The sequence below is a fragment of the Somniosus microcephalus genome, chromosome 16 (genome assembly GCF_052327205.1).
Source record: "Somniosus microcephalus isolate GS21.2 chromosome 16, FLI_Smic_1.0, whole genome shotgun sequence".
Taxonomy (NCBI): domain Eukaryota; kingdom Metazoa; phylum Chordata; class Chondrichthyes; order Squaliformes; family Somniosidae; genus Somniosus; species Somniosus microcephalus.
The window spans coordinates 49,951,043-49,970,315 of NC_141002.1; the positions used below are offsets into that span (position 1 = coordinate 49,951,043).

The 19,273-nt window shown below is 50.6% G+C and overlaps 1 protein-coding gene across 10 annotated transcripts in view; it reads left to right on the plus strand.

Annotated features, from left to right (window-relative positions):
- LOC147106155 (tubby-related protein 3-like) overlaps positions 1-19,273 on the plus strand; it is a 204,447-nt gene that overhangs the window by 103,413 nt on the left and 81,761 nt on the right. For all 10 annotated transcript variants that reach the window (XM_086009004.1, XM_086009002.1, XM_086008999.1 and 7 more), the window contains one exon: positions 14,294-14,412. In XM_086009004.1, the coding sequence (XP_085865130.1) occupies positions 14,294-14,412 (119 nt within the window). The remainder of the gene's footprint in view (positions 1-14,293; positions 14,413-19,273) is intronic.

Below are 19,273 nucleotides of genomic sequence, written 5' to 3' on the forward strand. Positions count from 1 at the left end.
CTCCTCATTTCAGTCCTAAATGGCTTACCCCTTATCCTTAGACTATGACCCCTGGTTCTGGACTCCCCAGCCATCATAAACATCCTTCCTGCATCTAGTCTGTCCAGGCCTGACAGAATTTTATAGGTTTCGATGAGATCCCCTCTCAATCTTCTAAACTCCAGTGAGTATAATCCCAATCGACACAATCTCTCCTCATACGTCATTCCTACCATCCCAGGTATCAGCCTGGTGAATCTTTGCTGCACTCCTTCCATGGCAAGAACGTCCTTCCTCAGGTAAGGCGACCAAAACTGCACACAATACTCAAGGTGCAGTCTCACCAAGGCCCTGTACAACTGTAGCAAGACATCCTTGTTCCTGTACTCGAACCCTCTTGCTACGAAGGCCAACATACCATTTGCCTTCTTAACCGCCTGCTGCACCTGCATGCTTACCTTCAGCGACTAGTGCACAAGAACACCCAGGTCTCTCTGCACTTCCCCTTCTCCCAATCTATTGCCATTCAAATAATAATCTGCCTTCCTGTTTTTGCCACCAAAGTGGATAACCTCACATTTATCCACATTATAGTGCATTTGCCATGTTTCTGCCCAATCTGTCCAAATCGTACTGGAGTTTCATGACATCCTCCTCACAGCTTACCCTCCCACCCAGCTTTGTGTCGTCTGCAAATTTGGAGATATTACATCCAATTCCCTCGTCCAGATCATTAATATATATTGTGAACAGCTGGGGTCCTAGGACCGATCCTTGCGGTACCCCACTAGTCACTGCCTGCCACTCGGAAAACGACCCGTTTATTCCAACTCTTTGCTTTCTGTCCGCCAACCAGTTCTCTATCCAAGTCAATACCTTGCCCCCAATCCCATGTGCCTTAATTTTGCACGCTAATCTCTTATGCGGGACCTTATCGAAAGCCTTCTGAAAGTCCAAATACACCACATCCACTGGTTCTCCCTTATCTATTTTACCAGTTACATCCTCAAAAAATTCCAGTAGATTAGTCAAGCATGATTTACCTTTTGTAAATCCATGTTGACTTTGTCTGATCCTGTCACTGCTTACCAAGTGCTCTGCTATTACATCTTTTATAATAGATTCTAGCATTTTCCCCACTACCGATGTCAGGCTTACCGGTCTATAATTCCCCGCTTTTTCTCTACCACCTTTTTTGAACAGTGGGGCAACATTAGCTACCCTCCAATCCATGGGTACTGTTCCAGAGTCTATCGAGTTCTGGAAGATGACCAGCAATGCATCTACTATTTCTAGGGCCACTTCCTTAAGTACCCTGGGATGTAGATTATCAGGCCCTGGGGATTTATCGGCCTTCAGTCCCATCAATTTTCCTAACACCATTTCCCTACAAATACTGATTTCTTTCAGTTCCACTCTTTCATCAGGCCCTATGTTCCCCGGTATCTCTGGGAGGTTATTTGTGTCCTCCTTTGTGAAGACAGAACCAAAGTATGAATTTAGTTGGTCTGCTATTTCTTTGTTTCCCATTATAAATTCCCCTGATTCTGACTGTAAGGGACCTACGCTTGACTTCACCAATCTTTTTCTCTTCACATATCTATAAAAGCTTTTACAGTCAGTTTTTATGTTCTCTGCAAGCTTACTCTCATATTCTATTTTCCCTTTCTTAATTAATCCCTTTGTCCTCCTTTGTTGAATCCTAAACTGCTCCCATCCTCAGGATTATTGCTTTTTCTGGCCAATTTATATGTCCTCTCCTTGGATCTTATGCTATCCCTAATTTCCCTTGTTAGCCACGGTTGAGTCACCTTTTTTGTTTTATTTTTATGCCAAACTGGGATGAACAAATTCTGTAGCTCATCCACTCGGTCTTTGAATGTTTGCCATTGCCTATCCACCGTCAACCCTTTGAGTGACATTCCCCAATCAATCCTACCCAACTCGCTCCTCAGACCATCGTAGTTTCCTTTATTTAAATTGAGGACCCTAGTCTCTGAGTCAACTACTTCATTCTCCATCTTAATGAAGAATTCGATCATATTATGATCGCTCAGACCCAAGGGGCCTCGTACAACAAGATTGCTAATTAATCCTTTCTCGTTACATAATACCCAGTCTAAGATGGCCTGATCTCTGGTTGGTTCCTCGACATATTGGTCCAGGAAACCATCCCGTACACACTCCAGGAATTCCTCCTCCACAGTGTTGTTACTAATTTGGTTGGCCCAATCAATATGTAGATTAAAGTCAGCCATGATGACTGCTGTGCCCTTATTGCACGCTTCTTTAATTTCCCTTTTAATGCCATCCCCAACCTCCGCCTTACTGTTTGGAGGTCTATATACCACTCCCACTAATGTTTTTTTCCCCTTAGTATTTCTCAATTCTACCCATACAGATTCCACATCATCAGAGCTAATATCCTTCATTACAATTGTATTAATCCCTTCTTTAACCAGCAATGTTACCCCACCTCCCTTTCCTTTTTGCCTATCTTTCCTGAATATCGAATACCCCTGGATGTTGAGTTCCCAGTCTTGGCCATCCTTGAGCCACGTTTCCGTAATCCCAACTGTGGTAAACCACTGTCGTTCACTGTGTTCACTATTGTTGTTGTTGTTGTTGTCATTCACTCTTGTTTCACTGTTATGCCTGACTATGCCTCAGCTGACTCCGCCCTTGGCTACCTGGTATAAGGACGGCCGCATGGCAGCTCTCTGGCATTCGGTCGTCCACTAGAGGCATAGTCCTGATCTGTTTGAAGTGCAATTCAGTAGTTAATAAAAGCCTGTCGTTCTGAACTCTGCTCAGCCTTTTATTAGAATTGATAGCGCATCAATTTTATTAACTACTGACAAAAAAAATAAATAATAACGATGCTGCAGATACTTAAGATCAAGTGCCTGTAACTCGACCCACAAGAACCGGACTCGACTGCTAAGTTCTCGCACTGGCTGAACTGTTTTGAGTCCTTTCTGGCTGCATCCGGCGAGACCGACGCCGCCAAGCTCAGGGTGCTAAATTCTAAAGTAAACCACCGAGCTTTTGCCCTTATCCGGGACACTACGAGCTACCAGGGGGCTATCGACATTTTGAAGGAGCAATATGCACGCCCGGTCAACTATGTTTACGCAAGGCATCTCCTGGGGTCTCGCAAACAACAGCCCGGGGAACCCACAGAAGCATACATACGGGCGCTGAAGGAACTCGGCCGAGCCTGCGAATGCAAGCAAGTATCAGCCACGGAACATACGGAGGAGCTCATCCGGGACGCCCTCGTTGCGGGCCTCAGGTCCACTCACACACGGCAGCGACTGCTGGAAAGTAGCGAGCTCGACCTGAAGAAGGCGATTTCACTCACCCTTTTGTTGGACGTAGCCCATCGGAACATGGAGGCCTACTCCCCGGACCGCGCGGCCGCCTCGTGGATGTCGCAGCCGCCGCCATCTTGGGACACGGCGCCGCCCCGGGCCCCGGCCCCAACTGCTGCAGCGATGTCCCGCCCGAGCCAGAAATGTTATTTCTGTGGCCAAACCAAACACCCCAGGGCGCGCTGCCCGGCGAAAAACGCGGTCTGCTCTGCTTGCGGTAAGAAGGGACACTACGCTGGCGTCTGCAGAAGTCAGAAGACCCCTACCTCCAGCAGCGCCGCGTGCGATTCGTGGGAGCGGCCATCTTGCCTTCCTCCAGCCTCGTGGGGATCGGGATCGTCATGGGCTCCGCCATTTTGCCAACGGGCCCCCGACTCACCCACCGCCTCACCGGGGTTCTACAGCGACGCTCCCGACTCCACAGCGGCCTCCATTACGCTGGATGAATCCAGACCCCATCAGCTAGCCAGGTCCACGATGGACATCCAGGTAAATGGCCGCGCCACAACTTGCCTTTTTGATTCCGGGAGCACGGAGAGCTTCATACACCCTGATACGGTACGGCATTATTCCCTCTCGGTCCGGCCAACGCGCCATCGGATCTCCATGGCCTCAAAATCTCACTCAGCAGACGTCGGCGGCTACTGCGTAGTGACCCTCTCGGTGAAGGACTCCGTTTATAAAAATGTAAAGCTATTCGTCCTGCCACATCTCTGCGCTGCCATTCTGCTGGGGTTGGACTTTCATTGTCACTTTAAGAGTGTCACCTTGACATACGGTGGACCTCTTCCCCCGCTCACTGTCTGCAACCAGCAGTTTTTAAATTGCCTGCCGCGCCCCACCTGTAGTCTCTCCACCCTCAAAATCACCCCCCCCCCCTGTTCGCTAACCTCACCCGCGACTGCAAGCCTATCGCCACAAAGAGCAGGCGATACAGCACCGGGGACAGATCCTTCATAAGATCTGAGGTGACGCGGCTCCTGAAAGAGGGGATTATTGAGGATAGTACCAGCCCCTGGCGAGCTCAGGTGGTAGTCGTTAAGACCGGCAACAAGCAGCGCCTGGTCATCGACTACAGCCAGACTATCAACAAGTACACCCAGTTGGACGCATACCCTCTCCCCCGCATAGCCGACATGGTTAATAAGATAGCGCAATATCGCGTTTTCTCGACCATTGACCTCAAGGCAGCATACCACCAAATCCCTATCCGCCCTGAGGACCGCCAGTACACAGCTTTCGAGGCAAACGGCCGTCTTTTTCACTTCCTCAGGGTTCCTTTCGGCGTCACCAACGGTGTCTCCGTCTTCCAGAGGGAGATGGACCGGATGGTCGACGAGAATGCGTTACAGGCCACGTTTCCCTACCTGGACAACGTGACCATCTGCGGCCATGACCTGCAGGACCATGACGCCAATCTTGATAAGTTCCTTCGCACGGCCCAACTCCTAAACCTCACGTACAACAAGGAAAAGTGCATATTCCGCACAGCCCGCCTCGCTATCCTTGGTTGCGTGGTGGAACACGGAGTCATCGGTCCTGACCCTGACCGGATGCGCCCATTGATGGAACTTCCCCTGCCCCACTGTCTCAAGGCCCTCAAAAGGTGCCTGGGCTTCTTTTCCTATTAAGCCCAGTGGGTCCCTCATTATGCGGACAAAGCCCGTCCACTTATCAAGTCCACTTCCTTCCCCCTGACGGCGGAGGCCCGCTCAGCCTTTCACCGTATAAAAGATGACATTGCCAAGGCCACCATGCACTTGGTAGACGAGTCCATCCCCTTCCAGGTGGAGAGCGATGCATCCGACTTTGCCCTGGCCGCTACCCTTAACCAGGCAGGAAGACCCGTGGCTTTTTTTTCACGAACCCTCCAGGGCTCCGAACTCAGACACTCCTCTGTGGAAAAAGAGGCCCAGGCCATTGTGGAGGCGGTGCGCCACTGGCGGCACTACCTGGCTGGAAAACGATTTACCCTGCTTACTGACCAACGTTCAGTCGCTTTCATGTTCAACAACAAGCAGAGGGGCAAAATCAAAAATGACAAGATTTTGAGGTGGAGAATTGAACTTTCCACCTACAATTACGACACCTTGTACCGGCCCGGGAAACTCAACGAACCCTCAGATGCTCTATCGCGAGGCACATGCGCCACCGCGCAGATCGATAGACTACGGGGCCTCCACAACGACCTCTGCCACCCGGGGGTCACCAGGTTCTTCCATTTCATTAAGGGCCGCAACCTGCCTTACTCCATCGAGGAGGTCAGGACCATGACCAGGAGCTGCCCAGTCTGTGCAGAGTGCAAGCCGCGCTTCTATATGCCTGACAGAGCAAACCTGATCAAGGCCACCCGCCCTTTTGAGCACCCGAGTGTCGACTTTAAAGGGCCCCTCCCCCCCCTCTGACCGTAATGTGTACTTCCTCAACATAGTTGATGAGTACTCCCGTTTCCCTTTCGCCATCCCCTGCCCAGACATGACCACCGCTACGGTCATTAAATGCCTGCACAACCTCTCTGCTCTGTTCGGTTTTCCCAGCTATATTCATAGCGACCGGGGCTCGTCCTTCATGAGCGACGAACTCCGTCAGTACCTGCTCATGAGAGGTATTGCCTCAAGCCGGACCACCAGCTACAACCCCCGGGGGAACGGACAGGTTGAAAGAGAGAACGCGACGGTCTGGAAGGCGGCCCTCCTAGCCTTAAAATCTAGGGGCCTTCCGACCTCCCGTTGGCAGGATGTCCTACCTGATGCGCTCCACTCCATCCGGTCACTGCTGTGTACTGCCACCAACGCCACCCCCCATGAGCGAATGTTCGTTTTTCCCCGGAGGTCCACATCCGGTACCTCACTACCACACTGGCTGACGTCCCCAGGGCCCGTCCTGCTGAGGAAGCATGTAAGGTCCCACAAAACGGCTCCCCTAGTAGAGAAGGTTCACCTCCTCCATGCCAACCCCCAGTACGCCTACGTGGCATACTCGGACGGGCGGGAGGATACAGTCTCCATTAGAGATCCGGCACCCTCGGGGTCCACTGACCTGTCACCATTGCCCTCCACCACGACCCCCTTCGACACGGCCCAAAATTCAGTAGACCCAATTCTCACCCCTGTCCATTCCACCCCAGTAGACGACATGCCGCGACCCCAGGACCAGCCGGAGTCCACTCGCCCACCCAACACCAAAGGGGACGATACGCCGGTGCTCGACCCCGTTCAAGACGCGTCGTTGGAAGCTGTACCATCGCAACCGTCGCCACGAAGATCTCGACGGCAAACGAGGCCGCCCGACAGACTCGCCTACTCGAATTTTTGATACACTTCACCCCGCCGGACTTAATTTTAAACGAGGGGTGAATGTGGTAAACCACTGTCGTTCACTGTGTTCACTATTGTTGTTGTTGTCGTTCACTCTTGTTTCACTGTTATGCCTGACTATGCCTCAGCTGACTCCGCCCTTGGCTACCTGGTATAAGGACGGCCGCATGGCAGCTCTCTGGCATTCGGTCGTCCACTAGAGGCATAGTCCTGATCTGTTAAAGCCTGTCGTTCTGAACTCTGCTCAGCCTTTTATTAGAATTGATAGCGCATCAATTTTATTAACTACTGACAAAAAAAATAAATAATAACGATGCTGCAGATACTTAAGATCAAGTGCCTGTAACTCGACCCACAAGAACCGGACTCGACTGCTAAGTTCTCGCACTGGCTGAACTGTTTTGAGTCCTTTCTGGCTGCATCCGGCGAGACCGACGCCGCCAAGCTCAGGGTGCTAAATTCTAAAGTAAACCACCGAGCTTTTGCCCTTATCCGGGACACTACGAGCTACCAGGGGGCTATCGACATTTTGAAGGAGCAATATGCACGCCCGGTCAACTATGTTTACGCAAGGCATCTCCTGGGGTCTCGCAAACAACAGCCCGGGGAACCCACAGAAGCATACATACGGGCGCTGAAGGAACTCGGCCGAGCCTGCGAATGCAAGCAAGTATCAGCCACGGAACATACGGAGGAGCTCATCCGGGACGCCCTCGTTGCGGGCCTCAGGTCCACTCACACACGGCAGCGACTGCTGGAAAGTAGCGAGCTCGACCTGAAGAAGGCGATTTCACTCACCCTTTTGTTGGACGTAGCCCATCGGAACATGGAGGCCTACTCCCCGGACCGCGCGGCCGCCTCGTGGATGTCGCAGCCGCCGCCATCTTGGGACACGGCGCCGCCCCGGGCCCCGGCCCCAACTGCTGCAGCGATGTCCCGCCCGAGCCAGAAATGTTATTTCTGTGGCCAAACCAAACACCCCAGGGCGCGCTGCCCGGCGAAAAACGCGGTCTGCTCTGCTTGCGGTAAGAAGGGACACTACGCTGGCGTCTGCAGAAGTCAGAAGACCCCTACCTCCAGCAGCGCCGCGTGCGATTCGTGGGAGCGGCCATCTTGCCTTCCTCCAGCCTCGTGGGGATCGGGATCGTCATGGGCTCCGCCATTTTGCCAACGGGCCCCCGACTCACCCACCGCCTCACCGGGGTTCTACAGCGACGCTCCCGACTCCACAGCGGCCTCCATTACGCTGGATGAATCCAGACCCCATCAGCTAGCCAGGTCCACGATGGACATCCAGGTAAATGGCCGCGCCACAACTTGCCTTTTTGATTCCGGGAGCACGGAGAGCTTCATACACCCTGATACGGTACGGCATTATTCCCTCTCGGTCCGGCCAACGCGCCATCGGATCTCCATGGCCTCAAAATCTCACTCAGCAGACGTCGGCGGCTACTGCGTAGTGACCCTCTCGGTGAAGGACTCCGTTTATAAAAATGTAAAGCTATTCGTCCTGCCACATCTCTGCGCTGCCATTCTGCTGGGGTTGGACTTTCATTGTCACTTTAAGAGTGTCACCTTGACATACGGTGGACCTCTTCCCCCGCTCACTGTCTGCAACCAGCAGTTTTTAAATTGCCTGCCGCGCCCCACCTGTAGTCTCTCCACCCTCAAAATCACCCCCCCCCCCTGTTCGCTAACCTCACCCGCGACTGCAAGCCTATCGCCACAAAGAGCAGGCGATACAGCACCGGGGACAGATCCTTCATAAGATCTGAGGTGACGCGGCTCCTGAAAGAGGGGATTATTGAGGATAGTACCAGCCCCTGGCGAGCTCAGGTGGTAGTCGTTAAGACCGGCAACAAGCAGCGCCTGGTCATCGACTACAGCCAGACTATCAACAAGTACACCCAGTTGGACGCATACCCTCTCCCCCGCATAGCCGACATGGTTAATAAGATAGCGCAATATCGCGTTTTCTCGACCATTGACCTCAAGGCAGCATACCACCAAATCCCTATCCGCCCTGAGGACCGCCAGTACACAGCTTTCGAGGCAAACGGCCGTCTTTTTCACTTCCTCAGGGTTCCTTTCGGCGTCACCAACGGTGTCTCCGTCTTCCAGAGGGAGATGGACCGGATGGTCGACGAGAATGCGTTACAGGCCACGTTTCCCTACCTGGACAACGTGACCATCTGCGGCCATGACCTGCAGGACCATGACGCCAATCTTGATAAGTTCCTTCGCACGGCCCAACTCCTAAACCTCACGTACAACAAGGAAAAGTGCATATTCCGCACAGCCCGCCTCGCTATCCTTGGTTGCGTGGTGGAACACGGAGTCATCGGTCCTGACCCTGACCGGATGCGCCCATTGATGGAACTTCCCCTGCCCCACTGTCTCAAGGCCCTCAAAAGGTGCCTGGGCTTCTTTTCCTATTAAGCCCAGTGGGTCCCTCATTATGCGGACAAAGCCCGTCCACTTATCAAGTCCACTTCCTTCCCCCTGACGGCGGAGGCCCGCTCAGCCTTTCACCGTATAAAAGATGACATTGCCAAGGCCACCATGCACTTGGTAGACGAGTCCATCCCCTTCCAGGTGGAGAGCGATGCATCCGACTTTGCCCTGGCCGCTACCCTTAACCAGGCAGGAAGACCCGTGGCTTTTTTTTCACGAACCCTCCAGGGCTCCGAACTCAGACACTCCTCTGTGGAAAAAGAGGCCCAGGCCATTGTGGAGGCGGTGCGCCACTGGCGGCACTACCTGGCTGGAAAACGATTTACCCTGCTTACTGACCAACGTTCAGTCGCTTTCATGTTCAACAACAAGCAGAGGGGCAAAATCAAAAATGACAAGATTTTGAGGTGGAGAATTGAACTTTCCACCTACAATTACGACACCTTGTACCGGCCCGGGAAACTCAACGAACCCTCAGATGCTCTATCGCGAGGCACATGCGCCACCGCGCAGATCGATAGACTACGGGGCCTCCACAACGACCTCTGCCACCCGGGGGTCACCAGGTTCTTCCATTTCATTAAGGGCCGCAACCTGCCTTACTCCATCGAGGAGGTCAGGACCATGACCAGGAGCTGCCCAGTCTGTGCAGAGTGCAAGCCGCGCTTCTATATGCCTGACAGAGCAAACCTGATCAAGGCCACCCGCCCTTTTGAGCACCCGAGTGTCGACTTTAAAGGGCCCCTCCCCCCCCTCTGACCGTAATGTGTACTTCCTCAACATAGTTGATGAGTACTCCCGTTTCCCTTTCGCCATCCCCTGCCCAGACATGACCACCGCTACGGTCATTAAATGCCTGCACAACCTCTCTGCTCTGTTCGGTTTTCCCAGCTATATTCATAGCGACCGGGGCTCGTCCTTCATGAGCGACGAACTCCGTCAGTACCTGCTCATGAGAGGTATTGCCTCAAGCCGGACCACCAGCTACAACCCCCGGGGGAACGGACAGGTTGAAAGAGAGAACGCGACGGTCTGGAAGGCGGCCCTCCTAGCCTTAAAATCTAGGGGCCTTCCGACCTCCCGTTGGCAGGATGTCCTACCTGATGCGCTCCACTCCATCCGGTCACTGCTGTGTACTGCCACCAACGCCACCCCCCATGAGCGAATGTTCGTTTTTCCCCGGAGGTCCACATCCGGTACCTCACTACCACACTGGCTGACGTCCCCAGGGCCCGTCCTGCTGAGGAAGCATGTAAGGTCCCACAAAACGGCTCCCCTAGTAGAGAAGGTTCACCTCCTCCATGCCAACCCCCAGTACGCCTACGTGGCATACTCGGACGGGCGGGAGGATACAGTCTCCATTAGAGATCCGGCACCCTCGGGGTCCACTGACCTGTCACCATTGCCCTCCACCACGACCCCCTTCGACACGGCCCAAAATTCAGTAGACCCAATTCTCACCCCTGTCCATTCCACCCCAGTAGACGACATGCCGCGACCCCAGGACCAGCCGGAGTCCACTCGCCCACCCAACACCAAAGGGGACGATACGCCGGTGCTCGACCCCGTTCAAGACGCGTCGTTGGAAGCTGTACCATCGCAACCGTCGCCACGAAGATCTCGACGGCAAACGAGGCCGCCCGACAGACTCGCCTACTCGAATTTTTGATACACTTCACCCCGCCGGACTTAATTTTAAACGAGGGGTGAATGTGGTAAACCACTGTCGTTCACTGTGTTCACTATTGTTGTTGTTGTCGTTCACTCTTGTTTCACTGTTATGCCTGACTATGCCTCAGCTGACTCCGCCCTTGGCTACCTGGTATAAGGACGGCCGCATGGCAGCTCTCTGGCATTCGGTCGTCCACTAGAGGCATAGTCCTGATCTGTTAAAGCCTGTCGTTCTGAACTCTGCTCAGCCTTTTATTAGAATTGATAGCGCATCACCAACCAAATCATATTCGTTTACCTCTATTTGCGCAGCCAATTCGTCCACCTTATTACAAATGCTCCTCATTAAGACACAAAGCCTTCAGGCTTGTTTTTTTAACGCTCTTAGACCTATTAGAATTATTATTTACTGTGGCCACGTTTGATTTAAACCGTTGATTTCTCTGACTGCCACTTTTGTTTTTCTCCTTCCTATCTTTTGCTTTTATCCCTGTTTCCCTTTCCTCTGTCTCCCTGCTCAGGTTCCCAACCCCCTGCCATTTTAGTTTAAACCCCCCCGAACAGTGCTAGCAAACCTCCCCGCAAGGATATTTGTCCCGCTCTGGTTCAGGTGCAACCCGTCCGACTTGTACAAGTCCCACCTTCCCCAGAAGCAGGCCCAGTGATCCAGGAAACTAAAGCCCTCCCTCCTGCACCAACTCTTTAGCCACGCATTCATCTGCTCTATCCTCCTATTCCTATACTCACTAGCACGTGGCACCGGGAGTAATCCAGAGATTACAACCTTTGAGGTCCTGCTCTTTAATCTGCTACCTAGCTCCCTAAATTCTTGCTGCAGGACCTCATCCCTCTTCCTACCCATGTCATTGGTCCCAATGTGAACCACGACCTCTGACTGTTCACCCTCCCCCTTCAAAATGCCCTGCAGCCGTTCAGTGACATCCTTGACCCTGGCACCAGGGAGGCAACAAACCATCCTGGAGTCACGTCTACGGCCACAGAAACGCCTATCTGTTCCCCTTACGATAGAATCCCCTACCACTATTGCTCTCGCACTCTTTTTCCTCCCTTCCTGAGCAGCAGAAGCACCCCTGGTGCTGGGAAGTTGGCTGCTGCTGCCTTCCTCTGGTAAGTCATCCCCCTGAACAGTATCCAAATCGGTATACCTGTTTGAGAGGGGGATGGCCACAGGGGTCCCCTGCACTACCTGCCTGCCTCTACTGCTCTGCCTGATGGTCACCCATTTCCCTTCTGCCTGTGCAGCCCTTACCTGCGGTGTGACCACCTCACCAAACGTGTTATCCACGACCCTCTCAGCATCGTGAATGCTCCAAAGCCCATCCATCCGCAGCTCCAGCGCCGCAATGCAGTCTGCTAGTAGCTGCAGCTGGATGCATTTCTGGCACACGTGGTCATCACTGACACCGGCAGTGTCCCTGAATTCCCACATAGAGCAAGAGAAGCATAACACGGGGCTGGGCTCTCTTGGCATGACTTACCCTTTAATTAATTTATATTAATTCACTATCACCAATTAAAGATAAACTCTAAGGTGCTTGTATGGTTTACCAACAGTCCCCGCTATACCAGAAAGACCTTAGCAACTATAAACCGCAGAGTTAAAGTTTAAAAAAGAGAAATACTCACCAACCAATCACTTACCTGCTCCCTGGTGACGTCACACTCTGATTACTTTTTACCTCTCTCCCCGCTGCTGAGTTGGTAAGCCTCACCTCGCTCCCTGGTCCGAACTGGTCGGGCCTCGGTGCTCGCGCCGGTTTTTATACCGGGCTCCGCCTCACCTCGCTCCCTTTAGCCATTTAAGGCCTTGTATGCAGCAGTGTCTCGTTTGAAATTGCGTGCTGCTTCAGGGACAGCAATCCATGCTTTTCTTCTTTGTTGAATGTTTTATTTATTTATTGTCTATGAAGGTTGAACTGACTACAATCGGGAAGACAGATTTGCAGTGTAAGCATGTTAGCATAGCAAATTAGAGTTTCCTTTCTTGTGTATGCACCAGATATGATGGTGTAGGGTGGTTTAATCTTGCTTGCCCACTCGGTAACGATTAAATGAAGAGTTCTGTCACTGGACTCGATAGAGGAAGTTTTATTAACCTACTTAAACATAAATGTTACTACCAATTAAAAGTAATACACTAAAACATAAATGTAACATACACAGGCATAAACAGTACAACCTCAATATCTGTGCCCAGGACACAAAGGTGATCAATCTTCCTCCGATCAATGGCACCAGTGTCACAAATCCCCCGCCGAGAGCTCGACTTAACTAGGGGCTCGGCTTTCCTTGTATTGGGTTTTTCTGCATGTCTTGTGCAATTATCCACCCCCTTTGCGGCCATCTGCAGTACCATTCTATGCTAGAGAGATGTTTGTCCTAATTCTTTATACTCGGTCTGGAGGTTTGAAGATCTCGCCCACCAGGATGCTTACAATCCCAAGGTCTTCACAAGATGTTTAACTTGCTGAGCAGACATTGAAGCAGATCACACACTAAACCTCCCTTTTTCCCTTTAAGTTGCTGTTTTTGCAACTTTCCAACTACTGTATTGTGCTGGTACGTTTTAGTCGTCAACACCCCCATGAGTCTTTGCTGTCCAACTTGACCTATTTTCCCCAAAGCGTGCTGGATAAAGGTACTGGATTCCTTTCTCACAGATGGCAATAGTAAGTGATAGAAGATAATTAACCTAGATTGAGTTGGGGGGGCTGGGCCCAGTCCCTTTCTGTTTCTTCCTTACAAACATTTATAATTACATTGTGTACTCTTGGAGAAGCTGCAGTTTATTTTCTACTTTATATACACCCCCCACCCCCACCTTGTTTATAGGTGGTTTCTTGTCCCAGTGTTTGCTGCATTCCAGGCCTCTTCAAATAAGGTTCTGTGGTTATTGGTCTAAATCTTTAAAGGTGAGAAATTCTGTCCTTTGGGATGGGATGAGAAAGGATAAAACCCTATATCAGTTTGCCCTAGTGAATTGTACCTCTTGCCAGCTGATTACCGAGAAGGATCGGCAGTAGTTACAGAAAGGTTGACATGCCAAAGTGCCACGGCCTCCAATTGTTTAAGGAAGAGTTGTAATGAACACCACTGAAGAGAAAATAATGGCAAGAAGGAATAAGGTACCAAAAGAATTAAATTATCCAATAATTTAAGAGAATGAACATAAAACAGCAAAATAGGAATTTAGTGCTTAAAAAATTTGAATTATCGCATAATACATTAAGTATTTTTAAATTAAGAGAAGTAGATTGTACACTCTTTCAGAGCAGCTCTATTTATTCACCGTGTTTGCCATTTTGGACAGCCCTACCAAACAATCGAGTTGCCTTTGGACAAAAGCCGTATTTGACCCTGAACCTGACAACACATTAAGTCTTCATATCATCTGTTAATTTCTTTTCAGTGCGTGAGTCATTATTTAAAAAAAAATGAAACCTTTAAATATGGGGATAAATATTCTTATAAATACAGGAATCTCTGGAAGCATGAACTTTGAAGAAGATGAAGATGAGGAGAATGACAATACTTCAGGCTCACAGAGTTACGAAAATGTAAGGCCCTCGTCTGCCACCAGCAAGCAATCAAGCAAGGTGAGAGATTAATTCTGCTTAAGTGGTTTGAATTTAAAGAAATGTTGTCCCTTCAGGGAGGGCAAATGGTAAAACAATTATGATAGTGCTTAAAACGGTCTACGGTGTTAATAGCACCTCCTCTCCATCGCACAGAATATTTTCTGAAATTGAAAGCACATAGATAACTACTTCCAGGTCTCTTCCTGAGCTACTTTGTAATTATCAGCTTGACCTCTAACTTTCATCCCTCGCTCTCCTATCTACATCAAAATATCTGTTGTTCCTGTTCTCTGGGGAGGTTTCCGGCATCCACTCAGCAATTCTCTTGATAATGTGGTTTTGTTCAGGAATTCACTGTGGTGTTAGGGGCATGAATTTAAGTCCCTTCATTCTGTGGCATTGTGCTGCTGTGCACTTTACCAATAGACTTTTAGTTATGGAGTGGAATTAAAATCCATGTAATGTTGTATAACTGGATCATGGTACAAGGTGGGGTGGGTAGTTTGGTCTTTGAGCTGTTGCAGAGGGAGTGGTTGATGCAAAGGAGAGATGTGTTTCTGGGCTGCTGAGGGCAAAGATGTTCTGTTGCGTGGTAGTGGGTTTCATCTCTCAACCAGAACGAGAGAAAGGGTGCAGCTGGCATGTTCTATGGCCTGTTACACAGCTGTCAAAAAGTGCTGGCCACTGAGATGCAGATATTGTCTTGAAGTAAAATTTCTGGAAGTTAGTAATGGACTAAATGAGTGGATAAAAATAATATATCATTCCAAAAGGAGTGGATAAAATGTTAGATCATAGGCCTAAATTTTCCCGGTGCCGCGCGTGCGGGTTTGGAGGCCGGTCGGCAGTTAAATTCATGGAAATTGACAGCATGTCGGGAACCCGCCGTCTTCCGCATTTAACTCGGGCACGTTTCGAGGTGCGCCACGGACCCACTCAGGAGAGGCGGGCGACCTCATTCAAGTACTTATGCTTGTTGAGAGACCTGTAAGAGGGTTTTTAACAGCAGCTTTTGGCTTTAACTTCTGTGGCACGGGATTCATGCACCTTGTAAAGGGGAAGCAGAAGCTTAGTGGCCATTGTGCGAGTGCATTAACTGAGAGTCGGGAAAAACACAAATACTGCCACATTACACCTGATTACTTGGCTAATGACAGGCTCTTGCTGACTCCATTTTGTGCAGAGATTTAGCTTTCAGCAGTTTGCAGGTCATTTTTGTAACCTCTAATGCACTCTCACTACATTGCTCGTCACTATCACAACACTGAGGGATTGGGCCTCTGATCTCTACTTCACCTGCCATCTATTACATCAGCATGGGTGCCGCTTATGCGGTCTCAATCTAGACCTCAGATTCGGACCAAGATGAGCCCCACCAACAACAACAGCAGCAGCAACCACAACAACAGCCTTCTCAACAACCTGATGCTCCACAGGAGAGAGGAGGTCAGTACAGGGGTGCACAGCGCCAGAGGCAATACCCCCAACACAGGGTATACAGGCAGAGGATGAGCTTCTTGGACTTGACTGAGCAGCAGTGCCAAAGGAGGCTCAGGTTATCGAGCCAGGTCGTTGCAGGCATTTGTAGCTTGCTGGAACAAGACCTGCTGCCCAGAGGTCCTGGTGGACACGCCTTGCCAGTCAAAGTCACCACCACCCTCAACTTCTTCGCCTCAGGCTTTTTCCAAGCATCTGCAGCAGACATTTGCAGGACCTTGCAGTCGACCGGCCATAGATGCATCACCCAGGTGACCGATGCCATGTTTGACAGGTCAGCCAATGGTGTCAACTTTGCCACTGATGAAGCCGGTGTTACTGAGCGGGCGCTTGGCTTTTCAGCTCTGGCTGACTTCCCACAGGTGCAGGTCGTCATTGACTGCAGACATGTGGCCGTCAAGGCACCCCCACATCACCCAGGAGTGTTTGAGGGAGTGGAAGCTCTTGCAGTTCACAATGTGCAGGTCGTCTGCAACTATAAATAGATCATCATGCATGTGTGCACCAGATTCCCTGGCAGCTGTCATATGACTCGTTCATGCTGCGCCAGTCCACCCTCCCTCAGTTTTTCACATCTCCAAACAGACTTACCGGCTGGCTGCGTGGAGACACGTGCAATCCACTGAAGACGTGGCTGATGACACCCTTGAGGCGGCCAAGTACTGAGGCTGAGGAGAGTTACAATGACAGCCACATGTCCACCAGATGTGTCATAGAGCAAGCAATAGGCATGCTGAAGATGCGATTCAAGTGCCTTGACAGATCTAGTGGAGCCCTTCAGTACTCACTAGCCAGGGTCTCCAGAATCATCGTCATTTTCTGCGCGCTGCACAACATAGCGCAGCAGCGAGGCTTGGAGCTGCAGGAAGAGCAAGGCACAGAGCGCACAGCCTCTTCAGCGGAGGAGGAACGGGGAAGATGAGGAAGAACCTGATGTGGAGTTGGCACCAGCAGGGATGGCCTCATAAGGCCAGCTTTACTTAAATTTCTCCAATGCACATGCCATATTGTACTAAGCTCCCCCCTGCCTCCAACAACACCATAAAGCATCCCTACAATGACCAAGCCATTCCTTGCACCCAAACCCCCATTGCTTGAGGTTAAGTAATTTCTCACCATTCACTCTGTGACAAGGCCACTTCCCAGGTAGCAGGCAAAAATGGACAACACTGGAAAGTGGTGCAAAGAAATAAATTTATCTGTGCCATAAATATAACCAAAACTTATCACTAACATTTGTTCACACACCCAAGTGCATACTCTTGTGCATCTAGGATTGTGTCTTTTTTTCTTTTCCGAGTGCTTCTACGAGGTGCAACCCCTGTGGCTTCAGCAGAGGTAGAGGCAGGCTGCTCACTTCCCTGCTGCGACGGCTTAGATACTTTTGGTAGACGTCCTCTGGGTTTTGGACCTGCCAAAGTCGTCTGCTCCTCTGTGCAGGGGCAGACTCGGCAATCGGGATCCGAGGAAGCATGTGGGGCTCTGACTGAGGGGGAGGCAACCAGGGTGAAGTGTGAGTGCTTTGAGAACCCCTACTTCCATGTCCCCTCTCACCATCATCCCTCTCATGGGCCACCCCCACTTCCCTGCTAGCAAGCAACTGCACATCAGTGGGGTGATGAACGCCCAAGTCTACATTTACATCCCTCTTCGAGATGAGGTCTATGAGCGTCTGCCATCTGTTGTCCACAGCAAGCATGTTCTCGTGTGACTGGCCCATTTGCTGCTCCATGCAGGTGGCCACCCTTTCCATGGAACAGCACATCATCGCCATTGCCTGCGAGATGGTGGTGCTCATGTTGGAGATGGACTCCTCCATTCACTTCACATTTGCAGACATCGCAGCTGCAAAAGCTGCCAGAACCTCATGAAATTGTTGCTGCCCCTCCAAGATCATCCTCTTTCTCGATGGCCCCCAATGTTCAGCGTCTGCATGCAGCTCAGCAGAGCTTGGAGCATCCTGTGCCCTCCAGCGAGAAGTCTCCACTGCTGTCCCTGTCTCCACCATTTGCTCTTGCTCACTTGTGATGTGAGACACACCAGGTTACAACACTACTCTATCTCGCACAGGACCCACTGAGGTGTGCGTATCTGCGCTGGTGCTGGCTGCGCTTGCGTATGCTGATGGTGCACCTTCAGATGTGCTGGAGGTTCCTCTGAGGAGTTGTCTTCCTCCTCCAGCAGGACAGTTTGGTGGGGGGGTGCATGGGTGGAGATGGGCACTTCATGCACCTGTGGGAGAGTAAAGAGATGAATTAGAAGTGTTCACATAAGAATGAATAACATTACCATTATGCACATGATGACTTTTCACTGGCTGCTGACATCAGTCACCGTGTGAGTGACTGCTGTATGCCATGTGGCTGTATGAGATGTAATTCTGTCACCAGGTTACTGAGATGTTGCTCTCTCCATCTCTCACCTCCAGCAGCTCTGTAACTCCAGTTATCTCTGGGGCCTCCGCCTCTGCTGGAGTCAATTGAGTGAAGACTGGAGGGCTGCCTCTCCCTATTGTTAGAACATAAGAAATAGGAGCAGGAATAGGCCACTTGGCCCCTCGAGCCTGCTCCGCCATTCAATAAGATCATGGCTGATCTTTGGCTCAAAGCCACTTCCCTGCCTGCTCCCCATAGCCCTTCACTCCCTTATCTTGCAAAAATCTGTCTATCTCCACCTTAAATGTATTTAATGACCCAGCCTCTACAGCTCTCTGCGGCAGAGAATTCCATAAAGTTACGACACAGAGAGAAGAAATTCCTCTTCATCTCCGTTCTAAAAGGGCGACCCTTTATTCTGAAACTATGCCCCCGAATTCTAGATTTACCCACAAGGGGAAACATCCTCTCTGCATCTACCTTGTCGAGCCCCCTCAGTATCTTATATATTTCAATAAGATCACCTCTCATTCTTCTAAATTCCAATGAGTGTAGGCCCAACCTGCTCAACCTTTCCTCATAAGTCAACCCCCTCAACTCTGGAATTAACCTAGTGAATCGTCTCTGAACTGCCTCCAATGCAAGTATATCCTTCCTTAAATAAAGGGACCAAAACTGTACGCAGTACTCAAGCTGTGGTCTCACCAATACCCTGTACAGTTGTAGCAGGACTTCCCTGCTTTTATATTCCAACCACCTGAAGTAAAGGCCAACATTCCATTTGCCTTTTTGATTACTTGCTGTACCTGCATGTTAACTTTTTGTGTTTCATGCACAAGGGCCCCCAGGTCCCTCTGAACTGTAGCATTTTGTAATCTCTCTCCATTTAAATAATTCATTTTTTTATTTTTCCTGCCAATGTGTATAACCTCGCACTTTCCCACATTATACTCCATCTGCCAAATGTTTGCCCACTCATTTAGCCTGTCTAAATCCCTTTGCAGGTT